The sequence below is a fragment of the Hippoglossus stenolepis genome, chromosome 11 (genome assembly GCF_022539355.2).
Source record: "Hippoglossus stenolepis isolate QCI-W04-F060 chromosome 11, HSTE1.2, whole genome shotgun sequence".
NCBI lineage: Eukaryota > Metazoa > Chordata > Actinopteri > Pleuronectiformes > Pleuronectidae > Hippoglossus > Hippoglossus stenolepis.
The window spans coordinates 12,988,624-13,007,327 of NC_061493.1; the positions used below are offsets into that span (position 1 = coordinate 12,988,624).

Here is an 18,704-nt window from a genome sequence, read left to right on the forward strand (position 1 = left end):
TACTCTCTGCCTTCCTAATGTGGATTCTACTGTCAAACTACCTGCAGAACCCTATTTAAAAACCTGGCAATTCAATAAATCATTGCTTGATAGTCTGCGTGAAAACAAAAGGAATGAAACACAAACAAAATCATATTGAAGAGCGGACAGATCAAAAATAGGAAATCGTCGCGGGCCGAACTTTATTTTGATATTTAACTTGTATGATTTGTCGAAGTCAGTGTCTTCTTGTGTTGCACGAGATAAACTTGCAACAAATTCCCAGTGACTGAATCACTCTCGAATTGGTCTCAACACCATGGCCTCACTGGAACCATACGCTAATTTAATGAAAGAGTTGTTTGAAACTGGCAAGACGCATGCAGAGATTCCCACCACGCTGCATCAGACGGGTATCCAGCGATGCTCTGAAGCTACGAACAACAAACCGTTATTTGTGTTTTGGTATCAGATTCATAAATGAAAAGCGAAATACTGGCATGTTTTTTAACTTTCCAATTTTTGTCTTCTAATTGAATATGAAAAGACCGAATGATACACGGATTCTTCACGTCTACACCTTCTATATCGAATCAAACATGGCAACCATACACGTACCGGGTCCAGTTCACATTTGCTCATTCCATCCATCATCACTGAGTCACAGCAGTAAATAATCAGACTGACTTGCAATGAAATACGGTCAGGGTTTAAGACTAAATATATAAGTTAAGCGTTTCTGTCATACGTTGTACTTTGTCTTACACATATACTTTGTCTATTATCTAGTCAGTTGTTAGGGAATGTGTGTGTGTGTGTGTGTGTGTGTGTGTGTGTGTGTGTGTGTGTGTGCGTGCGTGTTGCCGCAGCATGAAGTGTATATGGATGTATGAAAGTGGGGTGGGGTGAGGCTGGGGGTACTTTCCCTTCATTCTGTAGCTCTTCCGTGCGTAGGCCGAATTCCCAGCACCATTCAGGGGGCTCCAGCGAGCGAGCCACGACACCAAACCCACCCGGAATTCTAGGAACGTTTTTCCTGTGGTTTCAGGTTACCACACACACACACACACACACACACACACACACACACACACACACTGTGCACAGATCACATGCACACACACACAACACCCTCCACAGTAATGTACTGTACTTTTGTTGTTTGTACAGAGCTGGATCTGTTAGCTTTCCCTCACTCCTCCCGTGCCTGTCATTCATTTTAAATCCAGACTCACTCACTTACCCATTGGGCTTCGCAACAACGTGGACTATCCCCAAATGTACCATTGCATTCAAACCAGACACAAATTCTCACTCTGACGGTAAATACCACACGCAGGAAACTTAAACTTGTACACACATCCACACTAAAACTCCACAGGGAGCATTGCTAGTCCTCACTATGGGCCACATATCCAAACTTACACCGCAACACAAAAGAAAACCTGCATCCAGACGACAACTCGCACTCAATCAAGTGCTAACTGTCATTTGTTAAGTCTCCTGTGTCCCCCAGGAAAACGGATAACAGTGTCCCTAAATATAGTCCCCGCAGAGAGAGAGAGGTTCAGCCCGGTAACTCAGATGTGATCATGCTGTGCGAGTGTCCATGTGTGTTGGGCGTGTGAATGTGTTGTGTATACAATGTGCGCAGTCTGCGGTACACGGAAATAGTGCGATAGTTTATAAGGTCGTAATCCCACGTCTGCGCGGCCAGGAGCCGTGAGTTTGGATCAAAGAGGAGGTTTGAAGGTGGATTTTCTCTGCCTTTGAACGGTGTTAAAGTGCACACTGCACTGAGGGAGCGTGCCAGTGTGTGTTACCGATATGTTAAGAGTCACACACACCAAGCCTTTCTCATACCTTCACTTGAGAACTAATCTTATTTTTCTTTGTTTAACTGCACTAAAAGTGAAATGTCACCACTTCAAAAGCGTGGGGGGGCTTGCTTTGGTTCCGCCGCTCAAATTCCCACAGAAATTCAAATAGAAAGTCGCACGCGGCTGCTTGTATAGAAATCGAATGTAAATTGTGATCTTTGATCTTGCATGTTATGTTATACAAGAAGAATTCCTATACAAGGTCCATTAAGAAACAGACTTTGTTGACACAGCCAGAGACAGCTCTAATATTGCGACACCGTGATAAGCATCACATAGCGTGTGCTGAGAAACAGCGAGCGCTTCATTGCAAAGCTGCGATGTCTTCCAAGAGCAATTTTACAACAAGAGATAAAATTGCCTCTAAAATTCAAGGCTCGTCCTTGAGGACTCGCGGTTGACTGTTTTGTTTTACACGTAATATTTTGGCCCTGTGATGTTTTTCTGTGCAATAGCATATAATTAAGTGTGCTGACATCAAGGAGGAAACTTTTTTTTGGGGGGTTTTGTCAGTTGTTCACTGGAGTGGTGTTTTAGAATACGTGTCGGAATGTGATACAAAATGCTCAGGAGGCGAACACAAGCCCCTCACACACACACACACACACACACACACACACACACACACACACACACACACACACACACACACACACACACACACACACACACACACACACACACACACACACACACACACACACACACACAGGACAATGATACACAGACCTGTATTGACTGGCACCCGTCCTCACCACTAGACACGCTAGCGGTGAGGACTTCAAACGAGCTCGCAGAGTCAATTAGGCCACAAAGACAGAGGGTTCTCCGAAAGCCACTGCTTCCTGCTGCCATTGACCTACATCCCTCACTTTCCTTCCCCTTTATCCATCCATCAGTCCATCTCTCCTTCTATTCATTGTTTTCCCATCCGCGCCCCCCTCCTTTCCTCCTCCACTAGCACGTCCATGCCTCCGTTTCTCATCCGCCTCTCCTGCTAGGAGTTTGATGCCTTGCCAATGGACCAGCACAGAGGTTGATGAGTGCACTATGTCAACATCACCCAGTAGGAACTGCTCCAGTAAAACATGCCAGTCTATTGTGGCACTTTAATTATATTAGCTCTACCCAATCCACCGGCTGGACACACTACAGAAGCGAGAGGCTGTAAAACTGTGTCTCCTCCATAAAAGTGACGGCAGCAGGGCTGAGAGGAGTAAGGCGGAAATTTAACAAACATACAATGTGCACGAGGCAAACCATAAAACCAAAGGCTGAAACACATAAACACTCCTCAGTCAGAGGCAAGTTAAGTCCCAAATTGGCAAATAATTGTAAGTGAGGCCAAAGAAGAAAATCACATTTGCTTACAAGCAACCGCAAGTACTATCCTCTAACAATGTGTCTCCTCGTTGTCTTGTGCTACGCATTTAGAAACGCCATAAACTCTAGACTGTCACAATCCAGACATTTCAGCAGAGAGAATAAATAACTCACAATTACTGTTATATGATCGCTGTTGTTTTGTCTTTAACACCTATACGCACGCACGCACGCACACACACACTCACACACTCACACACACACACACACACACACACACACACACACACACACACACACACACACACACACACACACACACACACACACACACACACACACACACACACACACACATAACACAAAGATGCAGGCCCAAAGAGAGAAAAGTCTAAGCAGTGCAGCAATGCAGAGCGGGTCATGCTGAGGTCCTAGGCAGCAGCCGGGTTATGGGAAAGGGATGGGCCTCTGAATCACAGCTACGGACAAATAGAAGAGAGGGATTGTGGGAGGTCCAGCGGAAGGCCTGAGAAGTTCGTCGCAGACATCAGATGTTAATAGCAGAGGTAAGAGGGCAAGTTTATGAGAGAAAGGAAAGAAAGGGTATACAATCATTATTTACATGACTTCTCTGATGCCAACTTCTTCTCCAGCATCCATACGTCTACATTTTTCAAAAAGAATACACACACTTTTTGGACTAAAGTTAGTTCTGCTGGTGTTGTGCTGTCACAACAAAAGCCCTTCGGCACATATGCACAGCACACACACAGGCCCGCAGCGTGGAATGTCCTTCCTCTGCGTTTAGTAATTAATTTATTGTCCCTTCCGCTGGAGTTTCAGTATCCAACTCTCTTGTGTTTGTCCAGCTCCTCTGACCCATGAGAGCAGCACACAGGAAAGGTAGGGGAGAGAGCGAGAGAGAGAGAGGGAAAGAAGCTATGACTTGATGGGACTGGAAGAAGGAGAGAAAGTGAGCGAGAGTGCAAAGGGGTGAGGGCTTTGCCCGATGTAGCGCTGCGCTCTCCCTGCTTCTCCCCGCAGTAACAGAATGGAATCCAGATGTCAAAATGATAAACAAAAGGCTTGTCATAACCTTATAAAAATGCAAGGCATTCAGAGGCACTCACACTGCTGTATTGTCTGTGGTACGTCGCACGGAGCTAACCCAGTACTTTCAAATCATTCTTAAACCAAATAGATGATCCTATGATTTGTCCAAAATATTAATAAAAACACACACACACACACACACACACACACACACACACACACACACACCACACACACACACACACACACACACACACACACACATACTACACACACACACACATACTACACACCCAAATGTGCGTACACCCTCTTACTTTAAAGTGTCATCCTCAGCAGTCTAACCTTTAATCTGACCCACTCGAGCACCGAGGGTGAATCACTTTGAACTAGTCACCTTTACAAATGTACCATTGAGGGGCTTGACCTTGAGTGTACATACAGAGAAAGAAGGAAGTGAGCTGTTCACCGAGCTTTATAAATCTGTGACTGTTTCAACTCCAGAATCTAGTCTCCGCCTGTATCGAGCGTAAATCAGGTCAATACAATGTGACAGGAGTCAGCAGGGCCAGAAGATTCTGATAAAGTGCCGGAATCCATCAAAATGATATGTTAGAACATTTACTGAATGTTAATGGAGCTCAGGCAAAGTTCAAACAAGATCACTTCATTAACTTACCTTAATTTCTTTAATTTTTTTCAATGATATCATCAGCTTTGATTCTAAATCAAAACTCCCTCCTGGTTTATATCAATTAATCAAGTAAGTCTCTGAAGGTGCATGCTGCCATGAGGTCCATCATGCATCAGCAATACGTCACAGAATCATTATTGTTTATTAATCCATAGCAATAACTTACACTGGTGAAGCAGAATGCTGCATGACCCGTGACTGACAAACACTAAGTCTAAATCATAGACCGTAAATGAAAAGATGGAGTGCAGTCGGCCACCAGGGGGCAATCAAGATGAGTTGGCTTCACTTATTGGGAGCTGTCATGTCGTCCATTTTTATATATAAAGGACATGTGACCATTTATATTTATTTGTAGTAAATGGTAAAGATCTCAGCTAAGACGGGTTAATGAGCAATCATTTTCCTACTGGTACACATCTGATTGGCTGCTTCTCATAAATACAGGTGGAGGTTGCCACAAAATCACCACTCGCTCCACTTGCTGCTCGCTTTCAGGATCCTGACACTGAGGTCGACCTCCTTCCACCACGTTCCTCTATTGAAAATCTCTCTATAGATCAGTTTGTGTGTGGTAAGTGATGGTAAGGGGGGCTCGTAACAGACTGATCATGGATCTCAGGAACAAAACTGGCCACTTAGAAATACCTCCATGAATTTAATATCATTTCTTCTTTGACATTTGACATCCATTCCCAAAGATTTAGTGTCTAGTAATGACTGGATGAAATTTAACAATAGGCGGTTTTACAAAATCAAGGTCTTTACGATGTCAAATTGTCTCTATAGCCAGCAGCATTATTTCAGAACTTGCTCACACTAGCTCTCATTGTGAGACAAAAGCTTCTCAAAAAGCAAGAAACAACAGGAACAGTAATTAACGTAATTAAAGTGAGGAGAGGTGGCAATGAATTACTTCTCATTGTAATAAGATTCTACTGCAAGAGATATACGGTAACTGGCAGATCTAAATAAAGATTGTGGTAATTTTGGTTGATCTTATCTTTCCGGAAAAGATGGTGCAAACTATTCACACGTGTGGCGCTGTAAATGTTCAGAGATGTTTGAACACATGCCAACGTGCACTTTTAGTTGTAAGTACAACTGCCTGCCCCCCGCTCGCCCTTCTGTCATCAGAGGCTGGATAAAGAGAAGAAGGGAATTCAAATCCCCAATGCTTTTGATGTGCTTTGAAGTGTTACAACATACAAGTGTGTGTGTGTGTGTGTGTGTGTGTGTGTGTGTGTGTGTGTGTGTGTGTGTGTGTGTGTGTGTGTGTGTGTGTGTGTGTGTGTGTGTGTGTGTGTGTGTGTGTGTGTGTGTGTGTGTTCTAACATGTGTCTCCTTGTCTGAGCACAGTATGATTGTGTCTGAATGAATCACCCTTCCAGCTGTTAAATAGCATAGATCCTGTGCCGAGATTGAGATATACAGTATATATATATATGTGTGTGTGTGTGTGTGTGTGTGTGTGTGTGTGTGTGTGTGTGTGTGTGTGTGTCTACGTCCTTGTGTGTATGGCGGGAAACCACCGAGTCAACCCACACAGTAAGACAATAGCACAATAGCAGTTTAGCATGTCCATCTGCGATAATACTACTCGTCTCTTCTTTGCTGCACACTTCTTTTAATATTTTCTCACATTTCTAATCTTTGCCTCTCACTGTCTGCCCTCCTCTCATCCCTTCTGCAGTTCTCATACAACTTTCCCATGCATGGTGCGGGCAGTGGCAGAAGTAGTGGCAGCAATGTCCAAGTCTTTCCCATGCAGCCTCATAGGAGGGTCTTTGTTCCCCCTCCAGGCTTTGGGGGTCCCCACGGCAGGGCTGTGCCCCACTCCACTGACTCCACAATGGGTCTTTATGCCGCCAAACCCTCCCCGTCACTCCACCGTGCTTCCCTCATCGGGGGCACAGGGAGGCACAGGGGGCACTTAGGCACCGAAACGCCAGCCCCTTTCATGCCCTGTCCTGTCCCCCTCTTTCTCTCTCTACCACTTGCCAACAGAGTCAAATACAGTGGAGGAGGTTTGCTGAATAGCCACAGGCCAATCTGAACAGTTTATGAGTGGTGCCAAATGTCTCAGTAGGGTACTGTTTTCTTATTCAACCCAAGAACACTTGACACCACAAGCAGAGACCTGGCTCTCACCAGGGGAGTGTGCGATAGCACACCGTTACAACCCATTAGCACTGTTGTTGAAAAGCCACTGCCTTTGGTAGTAAAAGTGACACTCACTTACACACGTGCAGAGTGAAGAAATAAAGAAGTGGCTTTAAATATTAACAAAGAGCCGTATCTTGACAAGTTTATTTAGGGATGCGGGAGTCCTGGTGCCACTAACAAAGCAGAGTTCTTACAGCAGCAGCCTGGAGCCAATTGCAGCCCGGGCGACTTGCTGCATGTCATCCCCTCTTTCTCCTGCCTTTCCCTTTCACTCTCTTCTCTTTCTATTGAAGCTAAGCTAGAGATACGGCTACCTCGCCCTGTGTTTACACTGTCATATGTTCCTGATCATGGACCTAGCACACTGGCTGCCTTTAGCACTTTGTGTGCTAACACGCTGTTACAGGCTGTGATGAATGTGTGGTCTGCTCAGTGTGTCTCAGCCATTAGCAGATCCCCTGCAGTTATTGGGAAGGGTTGGAGAGTTTGAGGCCAGGAGAAGAGGAGTGAAGAGGAGGAAGAAGAGAGCAGCTTCTGAACCAGAATCATCTGATTTCGTATTCATGCAGAGACATGTCAACACTGTACAAAGCATGACTATTACAGAAGACTTATAATGAAATAATATTTTCTATAGGACACGATGGAGAATATTCCTTGTATGTTTGAAGGTCTACTGCAAGATGCCTACCACCAGTTGATATTAGCGAATGTTAGCAACCACCAGCAAATGTAAGGGACATATATTAGTAATAATATGTAATAATAACCAACAAAAACAATAATATTATATTCTGAAAGCTACTTCAGTGTCATGATCATTTTTGACACAATGATTTTGCCTCTACCACTGAGGGAAATAATAAACGTTTTTTTCATGACAGCTGTTCATGTGCCCGATGTCTTCCCGCGTTCTAATGTAAAGTTGAATGTATGTCTTAACCCAGCAAACAGACAGGGAGCAAAGAATCTTCCAAACTTTCTGGGCGTATCATGGAAAAGGAATCCCCAGCCCAATGTTTTCCTGTGTCCAGGCCAACGCTGGCAGTGCCAAGAGCTGAGGTTGCCGTGTTAAAGTTCTTCAGTTTAGAGCCAGCACAGAAGAAGGAGAGCGTTAACCCTGTCAAAAATCATGGACCGAGTTTAAGAAACACATTCAGGGAAGTCAGATACAGACTTCCACGTAACCAACCACACACACACACACACCATCAGAGAGTAAGTGCTCAAGTCTCTGGGAGATGCACCCAAAACCATAAACAGGAAAATGGCTCCAAGTCCAGGCCTAAAAAATCAGCACACAATAAAAACCTCATAAATATAAGAAAGTGAAAAAAGAACGATAACAGCTCATTAACTGACACCAACAAGAAGAGAGGAGAACATAGCAACTATTTGTTCTGTCTGGATATAATTACGTCCTTATTTTCTCCTTGATTAACAGCAGTCAGGCAAACTGACTCACCCACCCTGGCAAAGCGGATCCGTTGCTTTTCTTTCTAAATGTGAATGTACTCAAAACTCATATTTCCCCATTCAATGTAGCACTGTTGAATCTCTGAATCTATCGTTTGGGGGAAATGAAAGATCTCCAGCCGTAGCAGGGGAGTGGATTAACAAAATGTCGCCCACAGCAGTAAAACTCGAAATGCCCAACGCAGCTCAAGTTTGCTGGAGGACTGAACACATTTCTCTTACCTCTCTACCACGTCGTCTCCGCTCCAGCACGTGGAGTCGTCCACTACGTTCTCCCCTTCGCACAGCATCTCCGGCAACGCTGCAAAGAAAGACTTGTAGCGCTGCAGGTACATCAAGAATTCCCTAAGGACAAAAAAAACCAGACACATGGGCATAGTGTGATTTTTAAAACATGTTGTACCAAATATCTTTTTAATCATCACCGTCCATGTTAGAAAACATATAACCGAGGAATGCATTGTGTGACTGTGGCATCAGTGGCCCCGTGTTTTCCCACTAAACAATACATGCATGTATTGATGGTGGTAGATAAGGATTTGGACCAGCTCAGTAAGTCAGCATTATTTTCCACTGTGTCGTGCAGTGCCTGCTTCACCAGATCCGCGAGCACGTGTTATTGATATAGACCGCTCTCGTCTGGAGCAAAACAATGGCATGATATTCTGATCCGACACATATTGTTGCCACCCATGAGGCAGAGCAGAAACAGCAGGGGTGATGGTGCTGAGTCAGTCAGTGTCGGGAATCGCTGTTTGCGAGCAACAGATGATATGTATAAAGGCTGGGGCTTTGTAAGTCGTAGAAAAATGCACCAGTCACCAGAAAGACAAAGATAATTGACTGTTAAAGCAAATGAAAGTGTCACACATATCTACACCAGTCACAATCAATGCTTGATAAATGATGTGAGAGACTGAGAGAAATGAGTCCCTTGGGTGCATGCTTACCTAGAGAGCGTTCTCAGACTATGTTTATTGTTCTTGGAGGGTTTCAGGGGGAACGAGCTGGGGATGATGGGAGTTGGAGTCCAGGGGAGATTGTGGCAAGCAGGGAGGATGCACGGATGTGAAAGGGGTTGGGGGGGGGTGAGAGTGAGAGAAAGAAAAAGAAAAACAAAAGGATGACATGACAGGACACGTTGGGAGAAAAGACCAGTCAGTTGACCCTGGAAGAGAGTGATTAATCATGCACATGCAGAGAATGGCCACACCACAAAAAAACAAAAAAAACATCAATAATCATTTCTCCCCACACCACATCAGCACAACAGGTACTGGTATGTCTACGTTCAGTCAGTAAACAAACACACAAGCAAAGAATTAAATATTCACAGGAAAAAGCCAAAGAAACCTTCACCTCTTTCCTCCCTCAAAACCAAACATAAATGTTGCTCTGCTACGTGATACTTGATATTTTTCAGCAGCACAGTATTTTCCCTGCGCTGCAGTGGGCGCTGCCATGTCTCTGAAGCGGTCAGCGCTCACATGTGCTCTGGTCAGGGTTGGCAGCAGGCGGGGAGCTGGATTGTGTTGCCATGAATGGCAGTGGCAGTGCCAGGCCAGACCTGTCAGCTAGGCTGGCATCAGTGCAGTGATTCATGGTTTGGGACAAGGTCAGGATAGGCAACACTGCAAGTGTGAGTCTGAGTGTGTATTTTGTGTGTGTGGTGCTATTTAAGCTGAGGCAGGCTGGTGTGCAAAGTTTGTGGTACGGCCGTCTGGGTAAACAGGAAATCGTCGGTTCGTCAAGATTAATTGTGCCCCCACCCCCTCGCCTGTAGCCTGGCACATCACTACCAGCTGCTGTGGACATGGGGTGGCTGCCTCAGAGGCCAGGTGGAGGGCATGGACTTTTGTGCCAGGCACTACATTACCATGCGTGTGTGGGTGTGTGTTGTCTACAACTAACCATATGAAGAAAGTGAATAGTGATGGCAGCTGTGGACAGACATGGGCCAACCCCCTTTGGCTATTTCTCACCCACCTGGCCAGTGTAGTTTCATTGAAATTCATTTACCATTTAGCAGAAAGAGGTGTTTTTAAATTCCAGCTGGCAGTAATAAACTTTTGAATCCAACCGAGTTAATCAAAGTTTATTTCATTGCTTTGTCTTACCTCATCAAGTGGGAGAGCTGCCTCTGCCACTGCTCTGGTAAAGGTTGGGAGGGAGCGGCAGATGGAAGAGGAGACGACGAGGTCACGGTAGAGGTTGTGACCTCGGGGCTAGTAGGCTGCATGCCTGCAGGTTCCACAGTAGTCAGGCCACACACCTTGTCCACCTGTGGGGGTCACAGAACACACACACACACACACACACACACACACACAAACACACACACAAGCATGCAAACGTTAAGCTAGGAAAACACATAACAGAGAGGGTGGAACTGCAGGGTGGCTTCAATAAAACCACCGAGTGACACCTGCACAGTTGAAAGCATGTGAACACATACATTATTCAAAGTGAATCTTTTTTTCACAGCGATTTCACAGAATTTCAAATGAAAAGAATGAATGATTGCAGGATGACGTCGGAGAGAAAAGAATTATGTAAAAGTTAAAAGTAACGGGACAGGGTAACATGGGAAAACAGTGGGCGTGAAGTGAGGTAAGTGATGAAAGAAAATGGTGTGGTGAGTGAGTTACTGCCAGGAGGGCTGACAGTAAATGTAGCACATTCCACTACCTCATGGAGATGAATGCATGTGCATACTATTGGCAACGGTGGCGCGGATCTCCAGTGGGCCATTAAAGCCCGTAGCAGAGAGGAGGAGACAGCAGGGTCATGAGAATTAAGGGGCGTGTGCTGCAAACCAAGCGGTGAAATCGATGACATCTCATTGGCTTAAAAGCATGTGGGCAGCGTTATTAGATGGTCGTCAATTATCTCGGAGAGACGGAGTGTGATGGCTCTTGCACGCTGGAGTGAATACCTCCTCATACTGATCAATGTACGTTCACTGCTTTGCTTAGAGGGATGTGTCAATACTGTGTAAAGGCCTCCAACACTAAAGTTTTCACCTGAGTCAGTCTGTAGGTTTGTTTGTTTATTAGCAGGATTACACAAAAACTCCTAAATCGATTTCCACCAAACTTGAGGAAGGCACATGTTACAGATAGTTTTCACAATTAGCCCACCCAGAGTTCAGTGATTTATTATGGAATTGGTTGGCCTTGATTTAGTACGCTCAATGACAATCTATTAATCAGCTGCAATTGTTTTCTTGCAACGGGGCCAGTGTTTATGACGCCGTGTGAGGGCCTGGAAACAATGGAAATCCCAGACATAGACATCAGCTAAATTCGGTGACATACTGGTAAGCATGTGTGTTTAAAATGGCTGGTTTAAAGCCATGTGTCCACATGCTGGGAGGAGATTGGAGAAGTAATTCTAGAAGCACCTGAAGTGTTAAACGGTCAAAAATGTGTCTTCCCCTCCTGGGTGAAGCGGATCATTCATCTCATGTGCCTCATAAATTGAGTTTGAATAGAAGTTCTCACATCCCGAGCAAGGGAGGATCATCAGGGGCTTAAGAACCGAAAGAGATGCTTTCCAACAGTATAACTAAACTACCTGAACATTTTTCCTCCTCCCTGCACTGTTTGCACTTCATTCTTCACTCTGGCCTTTCTCTCCCACTTTTTCTTTACGACAGTCTGGTCTTAAATTATCTCGAGGCAGACGCTGGGCACGGGGAGAGGTTGTTTTATGGCATTAACCTTAACTCCCTCTGGTTCCATAAAACACGCTCACATGTGGTCGAGCAGCTCGCAGCCACATATGCACGTGCAAACATGCCACACACATGCATGCTTTACATTGTCGCAGTGAGATAGTTAATCGTGACTTTTTTGTCCATGCAACTTATCAACACACTGAGCCAAATGCTCTATGCAGGTGCTGCTGTGTTTCTGCAGACAGTTACCGTTGAATTTATTTGCATAGCTTCTGCGCACAATGTGTTCATACATTCACTAGAACATGTGTAAATTTAAACCTGTAAAATTGATTGTTTTATGAAGGAAAGTTTGCAAAATTAAGGATAAGTAATAGAGAAGAATCGTGCATTATCAACACAGACAATTACACGTATGTTATTAACCAGTAAAACATCGATAATTTAAAGAAATAGTAAAAGCTATAATTGTCAAAGTTGATTCATTTTACCTTGCAAACACACTTAACACTGTTTATAACCCAAAACTATAAATACTTTAAAATCTTAACCACACTGGCAGATGTGTTGAAATGAACCTTCTTCCTTATTTAGCAAAATATCTTCCTGAGATTAAAAATACAAATTTCAGACAACATACAGTCTCATGACATCATGTCCAGACAGTGTCTGGGAGGTCTACTATACAGTGCGAGTGGAAGAGTGTGTGTTTGTTTGAAAGTGGTGAAGCTGGCAGACTCCAATGGGCAGGTGTGCAAAGGGCTGAGCGAAGCCAAGACGGATCTGTAACAATAGTTCACATTTTCGGTTGAAGAAGTTGTATGTTTATGATATGTCTTGAAACTTTTATCCTCTTTTTTTTTATTATTATTTCACTGCATCCATTGAATTTTGGTTCTCTGTATCCTACATTGTAATAGTGTTGGCAGTTTGGCTGGTAAAGTCCATCCTGAATCCTTGTAAATTAAATGGGGCGATAAAAAGCTAACACAGACCACACAACAACACATCCATGAAGTGTATTTTGACTCACAAAATTGGCTTTTAAATAGATATCTTAATACATTTCATCCAGTCCATGAAAAACCATCCAAAAAAGGTCAGAGCTGCAGGTTATCATTTCTCTGCAGTGGTGATTAATGGAGGGTTAAAACAGGATCTAATCCTGTCATTGAGAACTTAAGTTTTAAACCCACTGTCATTTCTCCCCTGACTTTGTATGACACTTTGCTATTCTCTGAGACAAAAGAATGTAAACATCTGGGTAAAATATGATCATAAAAAGAAGGTCACTCGCAGTTCTGTTTGCAATATTTTTCCAACAAATACCAGAGAGAAGACGTTCCAAAACAATGTGCTACTTTTGAAGAGGCCAGAGGAGATGGGAGAAACCCGCATTTCAAAACAATCATGCTGACACAAATTATTCTTACGCCTAACAAAACATACAACGGAGTAAACAGAACACAAAGTCATCGTCGGAAAAATAAACAGTATGTGGATCCTCTTGTGAAATGGAGACGTGCACTTATAGGTTGGATCTTGTGACCACATAATCCTGAGGGCCAATCAGATGACAGATTGAATAACGGCATAGGCCATGACACGGCCATAAATCAATTATCTCCTGACCTGATGATGGCGTGAGAATGAAAATCCCATTTGGGCACAGCATGAGTACTTGGTCTTGCGTGTGTATGTGTGTGGCCACCTGTTTGCCCTTGTTATACCTTCACAATTTCAGCTATTTTGTGGGGCATTCCTTATATGATTGCCCGAGGACAGACGCTGGTGGGAGGGGGCGGATGGGTGGGATGCATGTTGTTCCCTCGGAAAGACTTCAGGGAATTGCGAGGCATGTATTCTGTGTGCATGTGAGCGATCCAATGAAATTTGATTTCACCTGCGGTATCAATGCTTTACAGCTTCTTGTTGTAAAAACACGTGGTGTTACTGCTCTGGTTTACTGTTCTGCAAATTAAATTAACAGACATTAGTCCACGCAAACTTTTTGTCACCCAAATGAGTGAATCAAGATCCATTTCCATACGTTTAACTCCAAATTGGTGTATAGAAATCTTTCCTTTATGCTCATATGATCCTAAGGCAAGAGAGTGTGAGAAGAACACAGCAGGAGAATCAACTCCAAGCCAGCCAAGCCCAGGGCCATCCCTCCTCTGAGGGAGTATTGTCTTACAGATAGCAGCAGTGGTCGTGCCTTCAGTTTATTTATCGAGGGATTACCCAGTAAAGCCGAGGAAACTTTCTCAGCCCCCTCTCGCCCCCGAACTCACTGCATTGTGGGATGGAGAAGGTTTGTGAAGACCCCCACGTCTTCAACTTTTCCGTACTTTGCGTGCTAAGTGTGCATGCATACACATTGCCTAATGCTAAACTACTATAATTGTTAGCTCTGCCAAAGTAAACAACAGATAAATTCACCTTCTTGCAAGAGCATGACTATTCTTACTGTTTGCAACAAAGGTACAAGGATGTTCCCTTTACAGCAGTTGGCCTGTGACGGATCCGGGGGTTGAGCAGAGGATGCTTTTCAATCTATCAGAGGCCGAGTGTGTTGGATTTAAAGACACATGTGAAGGAATTGATTTATATTATAGAGATGAATGGTCTAAATGGGACATAGCTTGTGAGATATTTAGCAACAAAAATAATATAAATGAAATCTAATCCTCATATACATAGTTTTCTAGACAGAAATTAAAAGAACTTAACAGTGGTGTCCTTGTGTTCAGAGCTTCAGAATCGAGAGGCCCCTGTTCAGAGCCATGTTGGACCTCCTTTCGTACGGGAATTATTCAACGTGGATGTTTCAATGACATTACTGGAACCAAACACCACATTATAAGAAAAAATGAGCAAGGAAAACAAAGAGACAAAAAGCGCAATCATTATTAACGTCAATTGAAATTTATCCATAGCAGTTACTAACTAGAGGAGATACAAAGCAGTGGAAAAAGTGGAGCCTGTAGCCAAACAGCAACACAAGTGCTGGAAGAGCTCAGAGAACACCAGACCACTGGTAAACATAGTGGTTCTCTCTCTATTTAACCACAGTGGAAGATCCATGCTCCTGGGGTAATTATTAGGAAACAAATATCTGCATTTGTCCCGTTGAAATGGCCAAACATTATCCTGCTTTTTAAAAATCAATAAAAAGCACCACTTTGATTACATATAAAGTTGTCCACTTTAATTTTGCAAGACTCGAGGTTACAGAAGGAGGCTTCTAACTGGAGAGTAGCCACTTCAAACCCAGAGACATCTGGGAAAATCTAGGTGGGTTAGGGGGAAGAAGACCGTATCTCCCCTCCCTCAACAACAGCACGAGGGATTGTTTCAAGTTGAACCACACACACAGAGACAGATGTAGGTTTTTAGGATGGTGAGTTTAATCAGACCATCGTGGCTTCAAACGGCGTCAACCCAGGACTTGGACAATGGACTCGCATTTTTCCTCAATGAGATAGAAAAAACAAGAAAAGGGAAGATTTTATTTGATCAAAATAACATGGCTCTCCAAATATGATCTAAAAGGGTTCTGGGTGGAGAAGGCTGATAATCTACAATAACAGTTTATACTGTAAACAATGAAGATTGCTCTGCCTAGACACATGAATTATAATACATGAATTCCTATTTGAGTTTTTTATATATAAAATATATAATTATGATAGTAAAATGTTTGCTGGCTCAGATTTAGTCGAAATTTAATTTACCAAAGCATTGTCCATTCAGTGTCTGATCTATTTCCAGGCTACTGTGTGTGGTCAGTCGTTCTTTTATATTGTTACTCCTGGATTTGGCTCCTCTGCTCTGCCCAGTAGTGTGTGGGTGACCGTGCAGGAAGTGCAGTCACAGTTCAGTTCCGCCTGTTTTAAAGCACCGGCATGTGTGCACGGTAAACTGTTCAGGTGCAACACATGCTCTCATGGCGCAGTCCCGACTTATTCTTCATTTCAAGTAACATATAGAAAAGTGAAGTTTGAATCTCTCTTGTCAACTGCTTATCCAAAATAAATTCAAAGTCCTCATCCATATGCCCGGTCATGTTTGAAGTAAATTGGATGAGCAGATGTTGAAGACACAAGGACAGAAATTCCTCACTTTACAGTAGAATGATGTAGAATTAGATTTAAGGATGACGAGAACGTACAGTGGCTTCAAACCAACACCTAAAATAGTCAACTTCATTCATTGTAAAAAATATGCAGCATTGAATTCCCCTGAACTACTAAAGCTAATTGTGATAGCTTCCCACTTGGGCTCTCCCAGACAGCAGTCGATAAGAACGGACAGAAGATTTACAGCGGTGCTCTTCTTCTCTTTCCTTCTTTTCTCTCCCCTTGCCAGTTCTTTTATAGACCTCGATTTACTTTTTCTAATTCACTTTATCTTCGTCTTTCTCTTTAGTCTTGACTCTGCAGCCTTTGTCAATCAGCCCCCGGTTCCTCGTCTTTTTCTCTCTCCTATCCAAATGATGTCAGTGCTAATTAAAGAGAGTCTCAGTCCTCGTATATCACAGTGAGGAGTCCTTGAGATTCCAATCAGTGAAGAGAACACCGAGTTTCTCTATCCACACTGAGGCTTTTTTTTGTTTTTTCCCCCTGATTAAATCACTCACAGATGATCTGAAAAAATGAGAGGCTGTTGGTTTTTTTTCCTTGTAAATATGGGTGTTACTCTGGAGTTTGTTGACGAAATTTGTCCGTCTTTGTAAACAAATTTTACGAGGATTGCAGACAGAATGTGGCGAGATGTCTCTGAGGATTCAACACCGCAGGGACGGAGGAAAGGGTGCAGGAGAGAGGCACAGAGGAAGGTCAAGTGAGTTCATCTCCACTGCGTCTGCGATATGGTGGAACATGCGCGCACAAGCAAGGAAAATAAGCTTGGGGATAGGAGCTCCAAGTCCACATGGCCATTTGAAGCCTTCCAATGAACCAGTAATTACCACTAAAATCATAACACAGATGCAGTAGGCATTTGTGTTAACTTCCCAGCAGCTGCTGCGTGAAATTATCATCGCCGCTAGCTCAGGTTTAAAGGAGTTCAAACACCAGGCACCCACACGTCAGGTACAGCTGTGGCCAGTATGAAGACACATACAGGGCAGCAAGGGCTATTTAAAGGGTGAGAGAGGGGGAGGGGCTGGGAGCAGGGCTAGCACAGGGGTGAAAAGGCCATGTGGCCGGGGGTTGAGATTTAGACACCACAGTGAGATCGGGTAGAAAAAGCCAAATGGTGGTTTGTTTTTGATGAGATATTATGGTGTGATGATATCAAATGCAGCATCATTGGACAGAAGCACGATGGGATGTCCTGATTTGGATAAAGGACACACAAACACCTGGGGCAGAAACACACAGTGACCACAGACTGTATAAAGATGGATGACATGACAGCTTCCCAAAAGTGAAGCCAAAACATCTTGATTGCCCCCTAGTGGCTGGCTGCAGTTTTCTGCCTCCTTTATGTTCGCAGTTGGCACATTGGCATAAACATAAAAAGTCACATTAAGTACACATTAAATACATATTTCTCGAAGATGGTCACTGTTATATGAGGTAGTTCTTATTACACTGATGTATGTTCAAGTGGTTTTTTTCCAGTGGTTGTAATTAGTTACTGGATGCTCTAAAAATGTGGTCGAACATGATTGACAGCTGAGACAGACTCACGGTTGGTCGAGTGTGTCTATTGGCGGTACCTTGATCCAGTTCACGAAGGCTATTATACAGGCAGAAGCGCAAGATGCCCTGTCAGTGCAGTGAAGACCTATGGATATGAGCTTGGTTGCTGATAGTTATTAGTCCCACAAATTACAACATCAATAAATTTGTCTGCCTGTCATCCCTCTTTCTTTTTGTTCTCTCTCTCTCCTGTCATTTTTAATTTAGAGTGAAAGAGGCCACGTGAGTAGCAGACCACTGGATCTGAGGGAAAACTCTACTCTCCCTTCTGTGAACATTTAATCAACTTTAAAGACTACATATCTGAGAGATTACATGATTTTTAAAATGATGTTATTACACCGTTCAAAGGGGGTGACAGAGAAACGAGCACTGCTTTACGTTTAGATCAAAATGTTATGGTCCAGCAATTAATACCATGGTGATTACTCAATGCTGCAACTACTATTTTTCCGAAAGAAGAAACGGAGGGATTGAAGTATGAGAGCTGCGGCATGTTGGCAAAAACATTAAAGCAAGGAAAATACTAAAATAGGAAAATACTAAAGGAGGGATGAGGAGCACAGGAAAAGATGTGTGAGACTGGCAAAGGAGAAGAGAGGCTGCACCCAACATCATTAGCTAATGGAGTGCTGAGTAAGTCAGTCATTCAGCTTGAGGGTTAGACTCGCTGCCAAAGCCACACACAACCCAGACAGATGGCTTAAAGGTATAGATTGGCCATGCACACATTTTGCGTCAGC

At 43.6% G+C, this 18,704-nt stretch overlaps 1 protein-coding gene across 2 annotated transcripts in view; it reads right to left on the reverse strand.

The window, feature by feature from the left end:
- The window catches only part of LOC118117284 (glypican-5), a 95,433-nt gene that overhangs the window by 47,408 nt on the left and 29,321 nt on the right, over positions 1–18,704 (reverse strand). The window contains exons 4-6 of one of the 2 annotated variants that reach the window (XM_035169394.2): positions 10,689–10,852; positions 9,522–9,578; positions 8,794–8,916 (exon numbers count right to left, since the gene is read on the reverse strand). In XM_035169394.2, the coding sequence (XP_035025285.2) occupies positions 8,794–8,916; positions 9,522–9,578; positions 10,689–10,852 (344 nt within the window). The remainder of the gene's footprint in view (positions 1–8,793; positions 8,917–9,521; positions 9,579–10,688; positions 10,853–18,704) is intronic. The other variant, XM_035169395.2, reaches the window with a different exon arrangement.